This window comes from Callorhinus ursinus, unplaced genomic scaffold (assembly GCF_003265705.2).
Source record: "Callorhinus ursinus isolate GAN/ISIS: 27379988/994484 unplaced genomic scaffold, GSC_fseal_2.0 scaffold35, whole genome shotgun sequence".
In the NCBI taxonomy this organism is placed as follows: Eukaryota; Metazoa; Chordata; class Mammalia; order Carnivora; family Otariidae; genus Callorhinus; species Callorhinus ursinus.
Window position 1 is genome coordinate 5,966,031 of NW_027397097.1, and position 17,800 is coordinate 5,983,830.

The following is a 17,800-nucleotide window of genomic DNA, read 5'->3' on the forward strand; positions in this document are numbered from 1 at the left end:
AGGGACTACTGGTGTCTTTGACCTCCGGTCTGGAGAGTTCTGAGAAAAAAGAACTCAGTTGCAGTACGGCTGGTCAAGGAAATCAATGAAAAGCACACAGCACCCTACAGCGTACAATATTTTTGCATCTATGTTAATTCATTTGATCCTCCCTCCATCCCAGTGAGGTAGGGCTTCTTATTTATTCCCATTTTACAGGTAAGGAAACAGGCTGAGGCGAAGGAAGTCCATAGGTAGCCGAGGATAGAGCAATGGTTTGCATCTGGGACACTTGGTTCCCGAGGTCTCTCTTATTATACCACATTTTGCTTTTGTGTGGATTGTACAAGGAGCACGGGGGCCCTGACTATTGTTCTAGCTCTGCAGAAAACAGGTTGTGTGACATTGGACAGATCTCTTTCTCTGGGCCTCACCACTATCAATCTGTGTGGTTGTTAAGTGATTAAAAACCACACAGGGATTAAGGGATGTAGTGACCTTTAAAGCATCGAGTACAGTCCCTGGCAGGTGATAACGGTCAGGATGGCTACAGAAGGGTGAAGACAACGGGAAAATGATAGTGTCTATGTACAAAGGGAGGGGCAACGTAATAGTATGAAGGACCAACTTCGCCAGGCAGAGGGCTTCCTGGGGGAGGAGAATCTGGATAGAGGCTTGAAGAATGTAGAGGTGCTCCCCTCCCTCATCTCCCTCCCCCAGTTCCAGGTGACTAGAGGACTAGAGTTTTAAATGTGTAAGAGGGGATGGCCAGAAATGAGGCTGAAGAGGTGGGGCGGGGGGCATATCTCATGAGCCTTGAATGCCAAGCCAAGGAGTTCGGCTTTTGCCACTGAAAGGTTTTAAGTAGACAAGTGTCATGATCACTTTTGGAGTTTTGCAGTTTAGGAAGGATATTTTGTTGCAGTGTAGACAGCAGACAAGGGAGATGGGTAGGGCTGACAGACATTCCCTACCCAAAGCCCAAGTTAGGGAAGATCAGGGAAATGATGAATGCAGAAGTGCTTCAAAACTGCCTGCAGCCACCAACCAAGGTGTGAAGGGCTGTTCATCATGTGTACTTTAGGTGAAAAGCCATTTGGGAGAGCCTGGATCCTCCAGCCCAGCCGGTAGACCCTGCATACAAAGGGCAGTGGGAGTTAGCATTCCCCTCCCCCCCCACCCCCCAGTTCCTTGGGAGTTGATTATTTATCTCCATTTCTCAGATGCTCAGCAGGAGCCTCACTCCAGAACTCCACATCAAGGGAGCGGAGGATGAAAGTCTCCAGGCCCGGGCCCAGGGGGATTGCACTGAAAGCAAGCCCTCTCTCCCCCAGGGAAGGGGGCCAGAGAGTCAGATGGCCATTCCCTGGGCCCCTCCCCTCCCAAGCCTACTGGGCTTTCCAGCCTCTACACCATCCCTGGTGGGAGACATCTAGGTATAATAGTACTGGCAATTAACACTGCAGGATGGTGCTTCCTGTGACAAGTTTTACTGCTTTACTAAGTTACCCTGTTTACTTCTCATAGCAGCCTCTCCTGTGGCGCAGAACCTGAGAGAGGATAGGTGACTTGCCTAAGATTACCCAAAGCTGGGAAGTGGCAGGGCTGGAACCCAAACCCTGTCCAAGCTCAGGGCCCTCACCAAATGCTTTTGGGGGGTCTCCTCCCCCAGACAGGGAGAAGGGCTGGGAAGGGCTTCATCTCCTCCTGAGGGCACCAGGCTGCACCGAGAACGATGAGCAGGTGCAGAGTTGAATCTCAGCGGCCCATTTATTACGAGCTCAGCCGTGAGGAGGTGACTAGATGCAAAGGAGCCTGGGGTACAATTTCAAAGACTGATGAGAAGTCTGGCTGCTTGGCCCTCTGGCCTCCCAGTTCTGGCAGCTGGGTTTCTAATTGGGGGAGGACAAGGGCCAGAGGCAGAGGGGACAGGAGAGCTCTTCCGGTCCTACACTGAGAAGACCAGGCTCCCAGCCTTCTCCTCTCACCTCCCTAACGGGCAGGGTCTGGGGATCTCAGCCCAGGTGAGCACCGTCTACAGGAGCTGCACGGTCACTGGGTGCAGGGGAGGACTTGCAAGAACACTCTGGCTCCGTGTAGCAGATTCAGTTTTGCTGCCCTGAGGCTGGGGTAGCGGCCTCCACTCCTCCTTCCCCATCTCTCTACGTACCTCCCTCCTTCCAGGTAGACAGGCAGACACATACACACAAGCCCAAGCAACTTTTTTAATTAAAAAAAAAAAGGTAATAAAGAAATAAGCAAAAAGACTGGGAGTGCAAGTCTGGGCCACTGCCGGGGGAACACTGCCCAATCTCTGCACCCAGGGGCCCTCTCCACAACAGGGGGTTCCTGGGATGTCCAGGGTTCAAGACCAAAGCCTCCCTCCACCCCTGGGCCAGATACCTCTCGGGTGCCTGACAACTACCCCGTACCCCTGTCTAGGTGTGCAGAATGGGAGACACAAACTCACCCAAGCCCCACACTGGGAAGGCATCCACCGGGCAATTTCTCTCCCAGTCCCCGTTTTTAAAAGTTTTTTTTTTTTTTTGGATGTCTTCCTGACCTTATAAACGTAAAGAGGGGTGAAGAGAGGATGAGCTGCAGAGGAATAAGTGGTGCCTAGTCACACACACAGTTTCCCTTCTTAGAAATCCAGCCAAAGTCCACGGTTCCCTTCAGAGCAAGTAAGTCTGCCGCTTTCCCTCTCCTCTCCTGCTAGTTTTTCTGCCTTCAGCCTGTCTCTCTCCCCTCTGCGGGTTCGTCTTTCAGCCAGTCTTGCTCGGTTTCAGATTCCTGGTCTACTTCTCACTAATGTCTCTGGACCTCTTTCACTCATTTAAAAAAACGAAAGGATGAACTCGAGAAGAGGGAACCCTCACCCACTCAATCTCTTTCTTCCTAACGTCCCCCCACCGTCTCTTTGGCGCGCGCGCGCGCGCGCGCACACACACACACACACACACACGCACACGCACACGCACACACGCATTCTTGCGACCTCCAGATGTTCCCGACCATGCGGCCATCTGCTGAGGTTGCTCAGGCGCTCTGGCGAAGGGGGCAGGGATCCGGGTTGCAGGAAGCTGGGAGCGAGGCTGACTGGAGTGGGCGGGAGCTGCGTGCGCACTTTTGAGACGCTCCCTAGGGTGGAACCCGGGCTCGCTAGGGCTCCGCAGGCGGGCGGGGGGCGGGGCGGGCGCGCGCCGGGAAAGCCGGCACTTTGGCGACACTCCCTAGGTCGTCGGGCGGCGGGCCCGAGCAGCCACTGGGCGCCGGGCAGGCGGGGGCGGGGGGCTCCCAGCGGCGGGCGGGGGCCGGGGGGGCGGGCCGCGCCGCGCGGAGAAAAGCGCCGGCCGGAGAGCCCGCGGCCGGGCCGCCTGGGTGAGCGCGCCGAGGCGGCTGCGGTGCAGGCTTCCAGGTGGGTGTGGGTCCCGGGCGGAGCGGGAGTCGCGCTGAGGGCGAAGGTCCGGAGCCCCGGACCCCAACCTCGCCGCCCCATCCGGCGGGCGGGAGGCGCTGGGACTCTGGGGGCGGGCCCCGGGCCCCTCAACTTTTCCTGGATCCAGGGCGTCGGCAGCGGCTGCGGGGTGCCTGGGGCTGGGCCGGGGTAGGGAACACGTACCAAGGGGTGAGGGCTTCCAGGAGACAAAGGCTCTGGACGCGGGCCGGGGGCCGGCGCCTCTGGGGTCTTTGTGCGGACACGTGCATCACGCGTTTGTGGGTCTTTGTAGATTTGGATCCGGGGACGTGCATCTGCCTGAGCCTTTTGTGTGTCCGTGGCTTTGTGTGGCTTTTTGGTGCCTATGTCCACGTTTTGTGGGCCCGCGTTTGGTTGTGGGTGGGCTCATCGTCGTGTGTCCGCGTACGTGGTCTGTGCCTGTCGACGTGTCTGGGTTGGGTGTCCGTGGAGTGTGTGCGCGCCGAGAGCCAGACACCGCCCCAACTCCTCGCTCCCCTGCTGTCCACCCGGGCCCCCGACTTGACTTCAAACTTTTCTCCTGGTTCCTCCGGCAACAGCCCCCGTCCTCCTCCCGCTGCAGCCGGGGCCGGGGCGCTGGCGGCCCGCCCCTCCTTCACCTCCTGAGGTTCTTAGAGCCGCGAGGGGATGGCATAGGATGGGGGCGGGGGTCAGCCGCGCTGGGGGACTCGCCCAGGCCACGGCTGGGCGGAGCGTGCGGGACACCCCAGCCGACCCAGCTAGAAGAGAGGTAAGCGGCCAGTTCTGGGCCCCGGCGTGGGGGCTGCAGCGGGAGAGGACAGGAGAGGAGACGGCAGCCGGTGTTGCCCGCCGGGCGCTTCTCCGAGGGAGTGTGTGTGACCGAGAGAGACGTGTCTGCTTGGCGAAAGGCCGGCCCCTACCCCCGGCTCCGCTTTGAGATCCGCTCTCCGCTGGCGTCCCGCCCCCGGGGGATGGGGGGACCAGCCCTCCGATCCGGTAGGTGGGGAGGCGACGGCTTCTGGGATCCCGGCACCTACTGGTTCCCAGTGGGACGGCCACGGGCCCAAGTCCAGCCCTGGGCGAGTTGCTCAGCCTCTCGGAGTCGCAGTCACCCTGCTCTGGATGGGGGCGAGAGAACTCCCTCTGGGCGCCGAGCGTGCAGTCTGGATTACCCGCGCTGCGGGATTCGGCTTGAGAGCGGTGCCGCCCACACTTGGCCGGGACGAGGAGGTGACTCAGGAACTTCCCCGATCCTTCCTTCCTGCCTGCTCTACCCTTCAGATAAGTCCAGACTTGCGGAGCCTAGGTCTGACCCCAGAGGGAGCGCTCAGGGGTGGAAGCCTGCTGCGCCTTTGATCCTGAGTCTCGGAGATAGCCCTAACACCTTCCCTCCCCTGCCCCCTCAACCATCCTCCACCCAGTCTTTAACTTTAGAGTTTTGGGGATGCTGCAGATGTGAAGGAGGGCCACAAGCCACTCACCTGGGAAGGAGGCAAACATTGGCGCTTTCCTTTCTCTGCCTCAGTTTGCCTTCTGGAAAGGAAGATGTTGACAACTTCACCCCTCCCTTTCTGTCGTGGCTGACTGCTGGAGACCACAGAACCTGGAAACACTTTGATGTGTGACACGCACCTCCATTCTTTCTAGAGCAGTCCCCAGGCAGTGATTTGCTGTATTGAATGGGGGCAGGGGAGGTGGCTTTGAAGGTAGGGAGGGATGAGGTGAGGTGGGCCTGGAGCCCCTGCAGCCCAAGGAAGGGAAGGCTGGAATGCAGCAGCAGGGGTAAGCAGGAAGTGTCTCTCACTGAGGGGACAGCACTGTGCGGCTGTGTATTCTCATAACAGCACAGAGGTGGTCAGCATTGTGGACTCAATGCAAGGTGGGTGTTGGGGTGGGGTGGGGGTTGGAATTCCCCTGGGAGGGAAGGGGGGGGCAGATATGAGGGCCCTGAATGCCGGGCCTAGGAGCTGGGATTTGAATCTGCAGGTGGTGGAGAGCTGCTGGTGGGTTTAAGCAGGCATAATAGCGTGGGATTGATAATTCCAAGAAAACTTCCTCTGGCTTGTGGGCGGTGCTGGAGACTGAGAGACCAGTCTGCAGGCAGAGTCAGAGTCAAGAACCTAGATTTTACTCCCACTCTTGTCGCTTCCTAGCTCTGTGACCTTGGCCAAGTAACTTTACCTCTGGTTTTCAGTCTCCTCATCCTTCCGATGTGAACATTAGTAATTCCTGTCTCACTGATCTGTGGTGAATGCCAAATAGGATGATAAATTACATGTGCTAACAAAATGAGAGGAGGTTTGTGGTGTGCCTGTGGTGTGGGATTGCACTGACACCAGAAGGCAGAGACAACTTCAGCTGCGGTCCTAAACCTGATTTCACCACCTGGCAAAGCCCGAAGTCTCCTGCAAGCTTGGGCCAGTGATGTCCTCACCAAGCAGGAGGAAGCTTTCTGTCCAGGACATTAAATTTATCTGGTTTATCCCCTTTCACGCGGCCAGGCCCCACACAGGAGATGAGCAGGACACAGATCCACAGATGGTCACAAACCACAAAGGGTATCATACTTTGATATGAGCAACCCAGAGGCCATGGGAGCCTAGGGGGCGATGCAGGTCAAAGAAAAGGGCATCTCTGCCGTCTTCGTCAGAGGGAGCAACCTGTGCAAAGGCGTGGGGCCCTGGAAGCAAAATGGACTTCTAGTCTGGCAAGTCATCTTCGTAGGATGGGTTCTAAGTGGGAGCAGTGGTAGGTCCTATTCTTCTGTTGGGATTGTACTGGGGTGCCCAGTAAGGCTGACAGTTGGACGCAGCGGGCTAGGAACGAGGCTGTCATAGCAGTCCAGGCCGGGACGCCTCCTGAGCTGAACCTGGGCAGGGCGAGGTCACTGCCTGGCTTGGGGGGTGAGAGAGGGGAAGATGGTGACCCACCTACCCGATTCTCATTCTGTCCTCATTCTGTCAGAGGTGACACACCTGCTTCAGCCTGCTTTGTCTTCTGCAGCCTTTCCAAAACCCGCTTCCCAATTCCCTGCTAAATCCTGGTCAGCATTTGTAGCCCAGGAAGGGCCCTGGACGGTGCCTTAGGAGAGAATCCAAGGCTCCCAGGCGCATTTTAGATTCTTTAAACTCTGCCCCTGCTTCACCTTCAGATCTGCTGGTGTCGCAGCTCCTTTTTCTTTCCTGGCCCCTGAAAGCAGCCTTTAGGGGACAGGAACCCACATGCAGTGAGCACCAATGCGTGCCAGGCCTGGGACTGAGTCTTCATCTTTCTTACCTTGTGTAATCATCCCAGTGACCTGCTGGGAGCAATACCAGAATTCTCACCATGTTACAGAGGAAGGCTCAGACTCAGGGGTGAGGGCACACGCAAGCCTCCTGGCAGGAGAGGCACTCTGGGGTTGGCGCCTGGTCTGCCTGGCTGCAAAACCCCTTCCTCTGCCCCAGACTGCCTCCCCGTGAGTCTACACATGCTGCCTTCCACCGAAGGGATCTTGGCGAGCTTCAGGAAGAAGACACGCCGGACGGAGGAAATAGTCTTAGGAGCCTTGCCCATTTCCCTGTAGATCATCCTCCTCGGCCAAGGTTGCTGGGCCCAACTGCACCGGGGATAATGTTATAGAGGAGGCCAGGCACTGGGTGTCAGTACCTGGATCCTGAGTCCAGCCCCTGTCCTCACAGGCTGTGTGACTCTGGACAGATGACCGAACCTCTCTGGGTCTCTTCACGTAGCAGGGCCACCTGACCAGCTGATCTTGTGGGGTGACTGAACAGATCACAGCTGAGGCGTCGGAAAGGTTAAGAGGTGTCCTTTGGTGAAGTGGTAGTGTTCTGAATGCCTGATACGTCTTCATGTAGTATCCGCTCTGTGCCAACCCCAGTGCTCAGCTCCAAGGACATACAGATCAATCGGACCCCATCCCTGCTCACAGGACAGACAGGTAAATGTAATTCCACTCCAGCACGATCAGCTCTAGCCGTCGCCCACACGGGCCCATTTGTAAGTTGAGTCCCAGTGGTATAAGGAGGGATTTGGAGCTCAGACATCTGGGTTTGAGACCTGGTTCCTCTACCACCCAGCTGAGTAATGTCAGTCTCGTCTGCAAAATAGGGACAGTGATCCCCCTGGTCAAGGACTGTGATGAGGCAGAAACGAGATGGTGATATAGAAGGTGCGCAGTGAGCTGATGTGTTTGTACAGATGTGTACAAACTAATGCCACACGGCATTAGTGATTCTGTTGGGAGAGTCAGCCCTCAAGGCCCTGAAATTCTTTTTGCCTTGAGTTTCCAGAGCTAAGTGGGGGGGGAGGGGGGGAAGAGGGAGGGGGCAGGGTGTTCGTGGAATTTCCACCTGGGGATTTCGTTGGCATCAGCTCGAGTGAGCTCATGGCGGAGGGAGCAGGGTGGGAGGCCGCTCGGTGCTGAGCTCGGTGCTGCCTCAGCAGCTCAGCACCGAGCGGCCTATCTCAGGTGGGGGCAGGGGCCCTGGTCCAGCCCAAGGCTCAGCCTCCTGCCCACCTCATTCCTGTGCCAGGGGCTCCCTTTTGAAGTTGTGGTGAGGAGCTGGCAAATCTTTGGCCCAGAAATGCTGTGATGTGGCACCAGGGGCAGGCACCTGGGGCCAGGAAGGCCTAAGCCAGAACCCTGAGCTCTAGATGAGTCTCAGAGAAGGAGGAGGGAGTTTGGACCCTGGCCAGCCGACACCAGCACACTGTCCAGAGAATGTTAGTACAAGCAGTCACAGACCTGCCGGGTGCCTGGCGCTGCGCTGGGTCCTTGGGTAGGGAGGAACATGAAGAAGAGTAACACGGTCATTGCCTTCTGGAAGCTTCGTAAGTCATCGCCGTCATCGACTACCACGCATGGAGAACTTAGCATGTGGCAGACACGGAGCCGAGTGTTTTCACACGCTCTCCCATAATGCTTTGACCAACCCTGTGTCGTTGCCCCTATTGAGGACACTGAGACCCAACAAGGTTGACACTTGCCTCAGGCACGCAGGTGTGGGGCTGGCCTTACACCTGGGTCTGAGTCCAGCAGGCCTGTTCTTCACCCGACTGGGTCTGCCATGGCCTCCAGGCCTGGCTCTGACACCAGCGTCGGGGAGGGATGGACAGGTGAAGAAGGCAGAGTCGCTGCCCCAAGCCGCTCACACTTGAAGTGAGGAGATGGGCAGGTAAATCACAGGATAGGATGTAGTGAGTATGCAGCCGAAGGAGGCTCGCGGACGGCGTGAGAGGCCCAGGCCAGGAAACCGGCTCTGGGGCCCGAGTGGATAGAACAACTTTGTTCCACAGGCAGGGCCCTGGCAGGCCAGGTGGGCGTGGGTGCCGCTGGTCGCAGTCAGGCACCGGGACCCGGGTCCTGGGCCCTGCTCTGCCGTTTCCTTGTCGTCACTACCCCTCTGGGCCTCAGTTACCGGTGATCGCTGGGGGACCTTCCAGTTCCCCACCCTGAACTCTCTGTGAGTTTGAGGAAGTGCGAGCAAGGGCCGAGTTGTTCAGAGCTCCCCACCGTAGGTTCAGGTCAAGACGGGGGCTCAGCTGGGGGAGGGACGACCGTGGGGACAGCGTGCCTCTGTGCCAGGGCGAACTTGATGTCTGTAGGTAGAAGGAGAGGTTGGGAGGGTTTTGAGAAGGGGAGTGATGTGGCCACACCTGTCCTGGGGGCTGTCTGAGCAGGCCCTCGCTGTCACGGGAGGGAATGCTGCCCGGAGCCCGTTAGGAAATAGCCACGCAGGTTTGTCTTCTGACCTCACAGGGCCATCGGCCAACTTTGCTTAGAGCCACAGTGGTCCCACCAAGGAATAACTCCTGGCCCCTGCCCAGAGGACCTTATGCGGTGTCCCCCCAACCCAGGGTGGGTAGTTTCTAAGCCCTTGTGTTCTGTAGGCTGGCTGACCAGTGTCTTTTATCTGCAGGCCGGGGTTCGGGAAAGAAGTGATACGTCTTGGGCCAAAGATCCCTTTCCTCCCTTGCCTTCGATGGTGGCCACGTGTCTGCCTTTCCCTTCCTCCCCAGGGTAGATCACAGGTCCCAGAGGGAGGCAGGGTCCATACTGTTACAGATGAGAAAACCGAGGCTCAAAGAAAGAAAGAACACCGTAAAGGTCACACAGATGGTGGCACGCTGGGCACAGGAGTCCCGTTCTTCTGGGTGCAAGGCAGGTGTTAGCCGTCTTGTTCCGACTTGCTCTCCTGTCCCCACGGCTGGTCTGTAAGCCTCTTGAGGACAGGGGCCTGGTCCCCCCACCCGCGCCCAACATGCACCTCCCATGGCCTTGCACAGCGCCCTGCACTCAGTAGAGATTTAGTAAATGCTTCTGGTACGTGTTGCCCTCCTGAGACGCTGGAGCTGCAGGGGCTAGGCTGAACCTCTCACTGTGAAGCCAGGGGAGCTGAGGCACAAAGAGGAGAGGGGACTCGTCCACGGGTGTGAGCAGACCAGGCTGGGGCTCCTGCCTGTCCTCCAGGGCCTGTCTTGTCACCACGCACAGTCATCCTGTCGCCTCCCTTTCAGCCTCCAGAGAGTGGTGAAGGGGATGGGGGAGGGCCCTCGGGGGGCTCCTTCTACCCTACGGCTCAGGAAAGGCACCAGCCCTCATCAACCGCACTTCCGTCAGCTCCTTGCACTGTGGTCTCTGGTCCGCACAGCGATCCCTTGAGGAAGGCGTTGTTGTCTCCGTTTTAGGTAAGGAAACAGGCTGAGAAAGAGGAAGTTGTTTGCCCGAGTTGCCTGGTTTGGCACGGGACTCCAGTTGCCAGGATCATAGCTTCTTCAGAGCAGGGAATTGACCCCAGAATGACAGTTCTCCTCTGGAGGGCCACCCCTGCCCAGTGGGCAGAGGCCTGCAAAGCACCATGTCAGGAAAAGCTCTGAGGCCCTGTGCAGGTTCCCCAGGAAGCGGTGCGGTGATGACCTCCACGGTGGATAATGGCTGTAGGTCAGATCAAAAGGCGCCATCTTTCCCTCACCCCCCAGGGCCTCATTTCTCAGTGGGAATAATCAGCTTCCCAGTCTCATCTTCACCCCTGTCCCCTCTGAGGCTGATGGGACCATCATTACCATCCCAGATTCATAGTTTAAGGAGCCGGTCCCGAAAGGTAAAGTGACTTGCCTGGTTCACACTGCAAGTTAGCGTCCAAGGATTCTGGCTCTCTGTGAAGGCCTTTCCTCTCCACGGAGCTGAGGCTAGTGGTTTCCGTCAAGGGGAACTCAACATTACTCATCCCTTCACAGATCCAGCAGTCCTGTGGAAACAGTGTGCCACCCAGGAAAGAACTGCTCTCCCAGAGGGTGCTGATAAGAGCTTTGACACATTTCATACATGTGTGCCGAAGGAAGGAGGAAGAGAGATGGGTCAGGCCCGCCTGCTGGCCCCCACCCACCAGCTCCCAGTCTGTGGGGGAGGGCAGGGTAGACCACACTGCAGTCTTCCCATGTGCTAGGAAGCCTGCCAGGGAGGCCCCGTTGCCACCATTCTATTTCGTCTCCACCACAGTCCCGTGAGCTGGCTATTCACATCTCCGTTTTACAGATGGGGAGACTGAGGCTCAGGGATTGTGGCTAGCCAAGATCAGAGAAAGCAGAGATGGCCATGGTCTTTTGGGAGGCTCTGTTAGTGGGTTTGTCAGTGTGCTTTATATATATTTCTCCTGTAAGAGAGGAAATGGGAGAAAAGGAGATTAAAACATGTTTAAATCGCTCAAAGTTCTACCATCTAAAGAAAAACTACTGTTGCATGGATATATTTTTTTCTAGACTTTCCAAAATTAGGATTTGGGTTGGTTGTTGTGTGTTTTTTTTAATGCATAGTTATAATTTTCCTAGATATGCAATTTATCCTTACGATACCTAGCATTATGGCATCAGCCCCCTCTATGAGGCTGTGGACTTTTCTGAGCATGATTTTTATGGTCTCCATAAAATCCCTAAGAGACTTCAACAGCCATTCTGAGTGGGCTGGGAAGCCCAAGCCTGGAATCAGGAGACCGGAGCCTAAACACGGGCCGCCGCCACCTCGCTGGGAGGCTGTGGACAAGTCACTGCACAGTGGGTCACAGGCTCCTCATCACTCAAGTGCCGGGTGGCACGCCCCGCTCTGCGACCCTCGTGGCATCCAGTGAGCAGAGGCCTTTTGTGAACTATAAAGAGCCGCACCCCTGGCCCGAATATTCCTTATCTTCCCTCAGTCTCCCCCTGAGAAAGTTCTGCCTTCCCCTTGGCTCCTGAGCCTTTTGCTAAGGGCTTGGAGCCACAGTGCCAGGCCCTAGCATCTCTGAGACACTCCTACAAAGGCACCCCTCCTGATGTTACCCCAGAGGGGATCTCTCGGCAGGACAGGGACACCGACTCTCAGACGGCGGCCCACACCTCCAAAGTTGTAAGGCATCTCGGGGATTTCTTTCTCTCGACTGCCTGGGACACCCCGGAGAGGCCTCTGGGCTCGGCTGCGAGCTCACCAAAGCCCCGGAGCCGCTGAGTATTGAAAGACCGCGGCACCGGGCCTGAGTTCTCTGGTCGCTTCCCTCTTCCTTTCCCACCAAAGGACAGAAGTGTGCGTTCCACTTGAACCGAACCAGTTAGGAGGTTACCAAGGCCTGAGTTCAGTTCTCACCCTCCGTTTCCTCTAAAACGGACCTAAGACTGCAGACCTCCTGGAGGGGCTGCAGATGTAGGAGAGAATGTGGGTCCAGCATTGGCCCGTCGTGGGGACTGGCTCGGACTGTCCCCGTCAGCACTTGCCCCTGGGAGTGTCCAGGCCTGGCACAGAATGGGGCCCCTGGCAGAGGTGGCCGCTGTGCGGGGCTGGCGGGGGGGCACCTTGTCCAGGGTGCTCAGAGAGCTCCCACAAGCGCAGTTATGCAGGCGGGGCCCGGTCGCTACTCCTGCTCCCTTTATGTCGGCCTTCCTGTCCCCGGTGGTCTGGAAATGACCACCTCGCGTTCGTGCCCAGCTCTTCGCAGTTTGCGTTGCCCTTTGGTGGGAGTTCAATCGCCTGGTGTGAAGAGGGCAGGGCAAGAATGACCGCCTTGCGGTACAGGGGACGGGGGAAGGCCTGGGGAGGGTGGTAAGAGACCCCTGCTCTAGGGGAGAGGGTTTGGGCTGCTTTCAGGCTGCCGGTCACATAAGCAGGAGCTCTCGAGGGGCCGTCTGGCATTTAATAGGCGCATTGTATAATCACCTTTGGGAACCACAGGGTAACCTCGGGGCCTTTGTGTGTGTGTGTGTGTGTGTGTGTGTGTGTGTAGTGTTTGTTTAAACCCCAGGAAGGGTGCGTGTGAGCAGATCGGCTTGGCAGGGAAGGTGGGGCTCTGAGTGGTAATGAACCCCTGTGGTGAGAAGCTCACCCAGCAGAACAAAGGGGGCCTGGAGCAACTCAATATTTTCCTTTTGGTTCCAGACATTGGAACACTCTGTCCTGCCTCAGTTGGGCCCAAGCCCAGGATGCACCTGGGCCGGGTTTAATCCTCAAATTGGACTCTACAAAAGAAAGGGGTGGGAGAGGAGAGGCCCACGTAGCGGGGGCGGAGGGAAGAGCCCCACTTCTCGCTGCCCCTGCTCAGAGCCAGAGTGCAGATCAGATGGCTGCTCCTTCAAAGTTTCATGCCGGGGTATCCTGCTGCTCCCTCCCTGGGGGCCAGTGGGAGGGATGGGTGTGGGAAGACTGGGCAGGAGGGCAGGGCAGGGCCACCCCAGAAGAAGAGACCTGCTGGGGTGAGGCTGGGTGCCTTCTGTCCCCTGGGCGGAGTGACCGCTCTGTGGCAGGAGTAGGTAACCGCAGACTGAGAGGCTCTCACTACTCTGCCCTCTCTCATCCCCCTGTGAGCCCCTCCCTCCTCAGCACTTCTGCCCCCGGAGCTGCAGCGGGCGTGAACTCAGGCTTTGGGTCACACAGGTGTGGGTGGGTGTGAGGAATGAATGTGACAACATGCATAGAGTGCCTGGCAGTTACTGTTACAATTGTACAGGGAGGGAAACTGAGGCCGGGGAGGGCCGTGGCTTGTGTCATAGCATGTGTCAGTGGGAAAAGCCCCTCTTGGGCCTCTGTCTGCTGTCTACCTCGCCAGTCCTGCTGGAGGAAGCAGATGAAAAGAGGGGACTTGGGATTGAGCAGGCCTAGGTTCTGATCTTGCTCTGCTTTTACTAGTTCAGGAAGAAAGCCTGTTCCTCTCTGAGCCTCTAGTTCTTCATCTGTATAAGGAAGGAACCAGCCCAGCTGCCTGCCCTCCACTAAAGAAAGGGCCAACAAGGGGTAATAGCTGTATCAGCTGTGGGTGGGGACAGGGCAAGGGGGAAGGGGCTTGGGACAGCTGTCCCCAGAGCCCATCTCGAAGTCTAGACACAGGGTCCCCCGTTGGAATAAGGATCCTGCCTCTGGAGGCCAGGCCAGGGACGGGGCTCCGGACTAGGGACTGAAATGGTGTTATCCACAAAAGGGGTAGGGTGGGGATGGTCACTGCGGGCCCCCCTGGCAGGGAGAGGCTTCAGTCTTGGGGGTTGGAGTGTGGGTCTCAGACATGGCTCAGCCACTGCCAAACCATGACAGTGAGTCATGCTTCCTCCGTACTCCATCCAGGTCCTTCCCCCCAGACGTGTGGCCGTGCATAGCTTTCTGAACCTTCTGCGTCTCAGTTCTCTTCGTGAAGCGGCAAGAGAAATAGCTACCTTGCGGTTTCTGTCACTGTGAGGGTTGAGTAGGCCCGGGCTGGGAGGCAGGTGGCGCAGTCCCCAGCACCCAGCACTTTCTCAGCCGAGGCGGATGGAACACCCTAGCCCATCAGCGGGAGAGGCCAGCCAGAGACCCGTCCAGTCCAGGCGGTTTCTGGCGGGGTCTTAAGCAGGCCTGGAAGGTTCCAAGTCCCCACCCTCACATCAGCCAGAGCATGCCTGCTTTTACCCGCTGATCTTTATTTTTTTAAGAAAGTGTTCTGCTGCTTCACTCATGTGGTCCACCCCTCCACCACACAGATGGAGAGACTAAGGCCAGGGAGGAGCGGGGACCAGGAATTACATGAGGAAGAGTGTCCGGGGGAAGCATCCTGGGAGCACAGGACTGGTGGTGGCAGCTCTGCCCAGACACACCGGCTTGTGGCTTCTGTGGTCGGGCGAGAACCGTCTGGTACGGGGTGCTTGCTGCCGTCCCTCACCTGTGGCTCTCTTTCCAGCCCCCACCATGCCGTGGCCCCTGCTGCTGCCCCTGCTGCTGTTGCTGGCTGTGAGCGGGGCCCAGACCACCCGGCCATGCTTCCCCGGATGCCAGTGCGAGGTGGAGACCTTTGGCCTCTTTGACAGCTTCAGCCTGACCCGCGTGGATTGCAGTGGCCTGGGCCCGCACATCGTGCCCGTGCCCATCCCTCTGGACACAGCCCACTTGGACCTGTCCTCCAACCGGCTAGAGACCGTGAACGAGTCGGTGCTGGCCGGGCCGGGCTATACCACGCTGGCTGGTCTGGATCTCAGCCACAACCTGCTCACCAGCCTCTCGCCCACCGCCTTCTCCCGCCTTCGCTACCTGGAGTCGCTTGACATCAGCCACAATGGCCTGGCGGCTCTGCCGGCCGAAAGCTTCACCAGCTCACCCCTGAGCGACGTGAATCTCAGCCACAACCGGCTCCGGGAGGTCTCGGTGACCGCCTTCACTACCCACAGCCAGGCCCGGGCGCTGCACTTGGACCTCTCCCACAACCTCATCCACCGCCTCGCGCCGCACCCTGTGGGGGCTGGCCTACCCACACCCACCATCCAGAGCCTGAACCTGGCCTGGAACCGGCTCCGCGCCGTACCCGACCTCCGGGACTTGCCCCTACGCTACCTGAGCCTGGATGGGAATCCGCTGGCCGCCGTTGGCCCAGGCGCCTTCCAGGGGCTGGCGGGCCTTACGCACCTGTCCCTGGGCAGCCTGCAAGGTCTCCCCCAGCTGGCGCCCCATGGCTTCCGTGAGCTGCAGAGCTTGCAGGTCTTGGACCTGTCAGGCAACCCGAAGCTCAAGTGGGCAGGAGCCGAGGTATTCTCAGGCCTGGGCTCCCTGCAGGAGCTGGACCTGTCGGGCACGGGCCTGGTGCCTCTGCCCGAGATGTTGCTCCTCCACCTGCCAGCACTGCAGAGCATCAGCGTGGGCCAGGCTGTGCGCTGCCGGCGGCTGGTGCGGGAGGGCACCTACCCTCGGCAGCCTGGCTCCAGCCCCAAGGTGGCCCTGCACTGCGTAGACACCCGGGAATCGGCTGCTAAGGGCCCCGACACTTTGTGACAAATGGCATAGCCTGGGGCCACATAACGGACTCCTGCCCTGGGCTCCCTCAGGTCCTGGGTAACTTATATTTTCATGTGCCCAAGCCCGGGGGGGGGTGGGGGGACCCAACAAGCCTCTGTGGCAGCCTCATTGGAAGAGAGCTGTGGACGTAGGGAGAGGCTTTGGAGCTGGGACCAGCACCCAGGAGCAAAGTCTTGCCCCTCTGTCTGTGTTGTCCCCCAAACCATAAGTAGAAGGTCTTCGATGCCAAACCAGACAGCAGTCCCCTGCTGTCCTTCCCCACTTGTCCCCAAAGTGCCTTCCCTCAGGCCTGGGCCAGCCCGACCCGGGACAGGAGGAGGCTAGAAGGAAGCCACTGCGACAGGGCAGAGTCAGGCCCACGGCTGAGCATCCCCTTGGGCCCGCGGTCCAGTCACTCAGGGGCATGGGCTGCTTTTATGAGGTAGCCCCCCTCTTTGCTCTGGGCACATGAGACCCACCTCATCCTTTTCTTTTCCTCGAGAAGCCTGGGTAGAACCTTAGTCATGGAAGGGACTAGAGAAAAAAATCAAGTGCGCCTTCTCACGTGACAGATGGGGCAACTAAGGTCTAGAGAAGGAACATGGCTAATCTGAGGTGCTACAGCGGAGGCGTAGCCGGCCCTAGCACCCTGGTGCCCTCCCAGTGAGGCCCTTGGCACTTTTCTGTCTTCTCTAAATCGGGCCCTCTTTCCCCTTCTTGGGTCCCCCCATCCTGCCATGTGTGCCCTTTCCCTGTCATTCCCAGGACAGGCAAGGGCCTCGGAGGTGGGACTCTGGGCCCCATAACTAGCTGTGTGGCACAGGTTAAGTCAGTTCACCGCGGAGCCTCTGGAAGCTTCAGCCATGCCAGTCCCAAGCCCTCCCAGTTTCCCACTCTGGCGTGCGGTCCCCCAGCGTCAAGACTGGAAATGCATCCGTTGACCCCTGAGGTGTACTGCCTCTTGTGGACTCGGCAAGAAGTTGATGCAGTCCTGGAAACCCCCGGGGGCCTCCTGGATTCCTCCCGCACTGGCCCTGAGCTCCACAGGGGTCTCCCTGTCTTCCCCATCCATCAGGAGGCAGGTACCCGCATCAGAGCTTATGCTCCACCCCAGGCGGCATCTCAGCTTCCCAGCCCTGAGCTCTTTCCTTCGTCTTTGTTTTATAAAAGTTGTTGCCTTTGTAATGGACTGTCCCTTCAACCACCCCACCCCCCCACCCCTGCCGGCAGGGGATGGAAACTTGTCATTTGTAAAAAGAAGAAAAACATTGCATTTGTTAACTTTTGTAATACTGTGTCCTGGGGATGCATTGAGGGAGGAGGTGTTGGGTGGAAGCCAGGGTGTACGTGGCCCCTTGGGCCTCAGGGGGCTGGTCCCAGAGGGATGCCCACAGGACAAGGAGAGCTCTGTCCTCCCCCACCTGCCCCGCCCTCCACCTAACTGGTCCTTGATTGAATAAACACTATAAAGAGTCCCTCTTTCCATCCTTTGACTGGCATCCATGGCCAGGCCCTGGGCAGCCTGTTCTCCCAGAAAAGCCCAGGGGCCTTGTGGGATTTGGACGGTGAGCTGACACGAGGGAGGCAGTTACTCGGGAGTGCTTGCTCCTTTCACTGTGGCTGGTACCCTCTCTAGCCTCATCTCCCCTCTCCCTGCTGCCCCAGCTCCAGGAACACACCTCTGCCTTTGCCCAGGCTGTTCCTCGGGGGCCTTGCCCTTTGGCCTGACCCTGCCGCTCAGCTCCTTCCCACTCTAATAGACCTGGTTCCTCCCTCACCTCCTCAGAAGCTTTCCCTAAGGCCCCCCTTCCCTGAGCTCCCGAGCGCCAGCTCCAGCAGTACACGGTTCCTGCTTGGCATTTTGACTGCTGCGGCCCCCTAACTCCCGTTTGCGTACTTCCAGCCCCGGGAACTTGCTAGCAGCTCATCTGAATGCCTCTGCTGTCTCTTAAGTTTTTCCTTCTAGCTGGCCAAGGTCTGTGGGAACATCCATCAGCATCATCACCGACAATGACAAGCTTTTTTTCTGCTCTCTGTTCTGTGCCGGGGGACTCACGTTCTTGAGGTGTGAGTGGAAAGGACACACAGAAGATACCTGACCATAAAGGCTGCATGGGAGCTGTGAGAGC

The 17,800-nt window shown here is 58.2% G+C and overlaps 1 protein-coding gene across 4 annotated transcripts; it reads left to right on the forward strand.

The window, feature by feature from the left end:
• The first annotated feature begins 3,294 nt into the window (after positions 1-3,294).
• TSKU (tsukushi, small leucine rich proteoglycan) lies at positions 3,295-17,146 on the forward strand. Of its 4 annotated transcripts, none has more exons than XM_073879753.1 (3): positions 3,340-3,397; positions 7,150-7,358; positions 14,587-17,146. In XM_073879753.1, exons 2-3 carry the CDS (start codon positions 7,253-7,255, stop codon positions 15,666-15,668), a joined length of 1,188 nt encoding a protein of 395 aa, XP_073735854.1. In that variant the 5' UTR covers positions 3,340-3,397; positions 7,150-7,252; the 3' UTR covers positions 15,669-17,146. The 4 variants fall into 4 exon arrangements, with proteins under 4 accessions (XP_025704412.2, XP_073735854.1, XP_073735855.1 ...); XM_073879754.1 differs by having other exon boundaries at positions 3,380-3,397; positions 7,153-7,358; XM_025848627.2 differs by lacking the exon at positions 7,150-7,358 and having other exon boundaries at positions 3,295-3,397.
• The last annotated feature ends 654 nt before the right edge of the window (positions 17,147-17,800 follow it).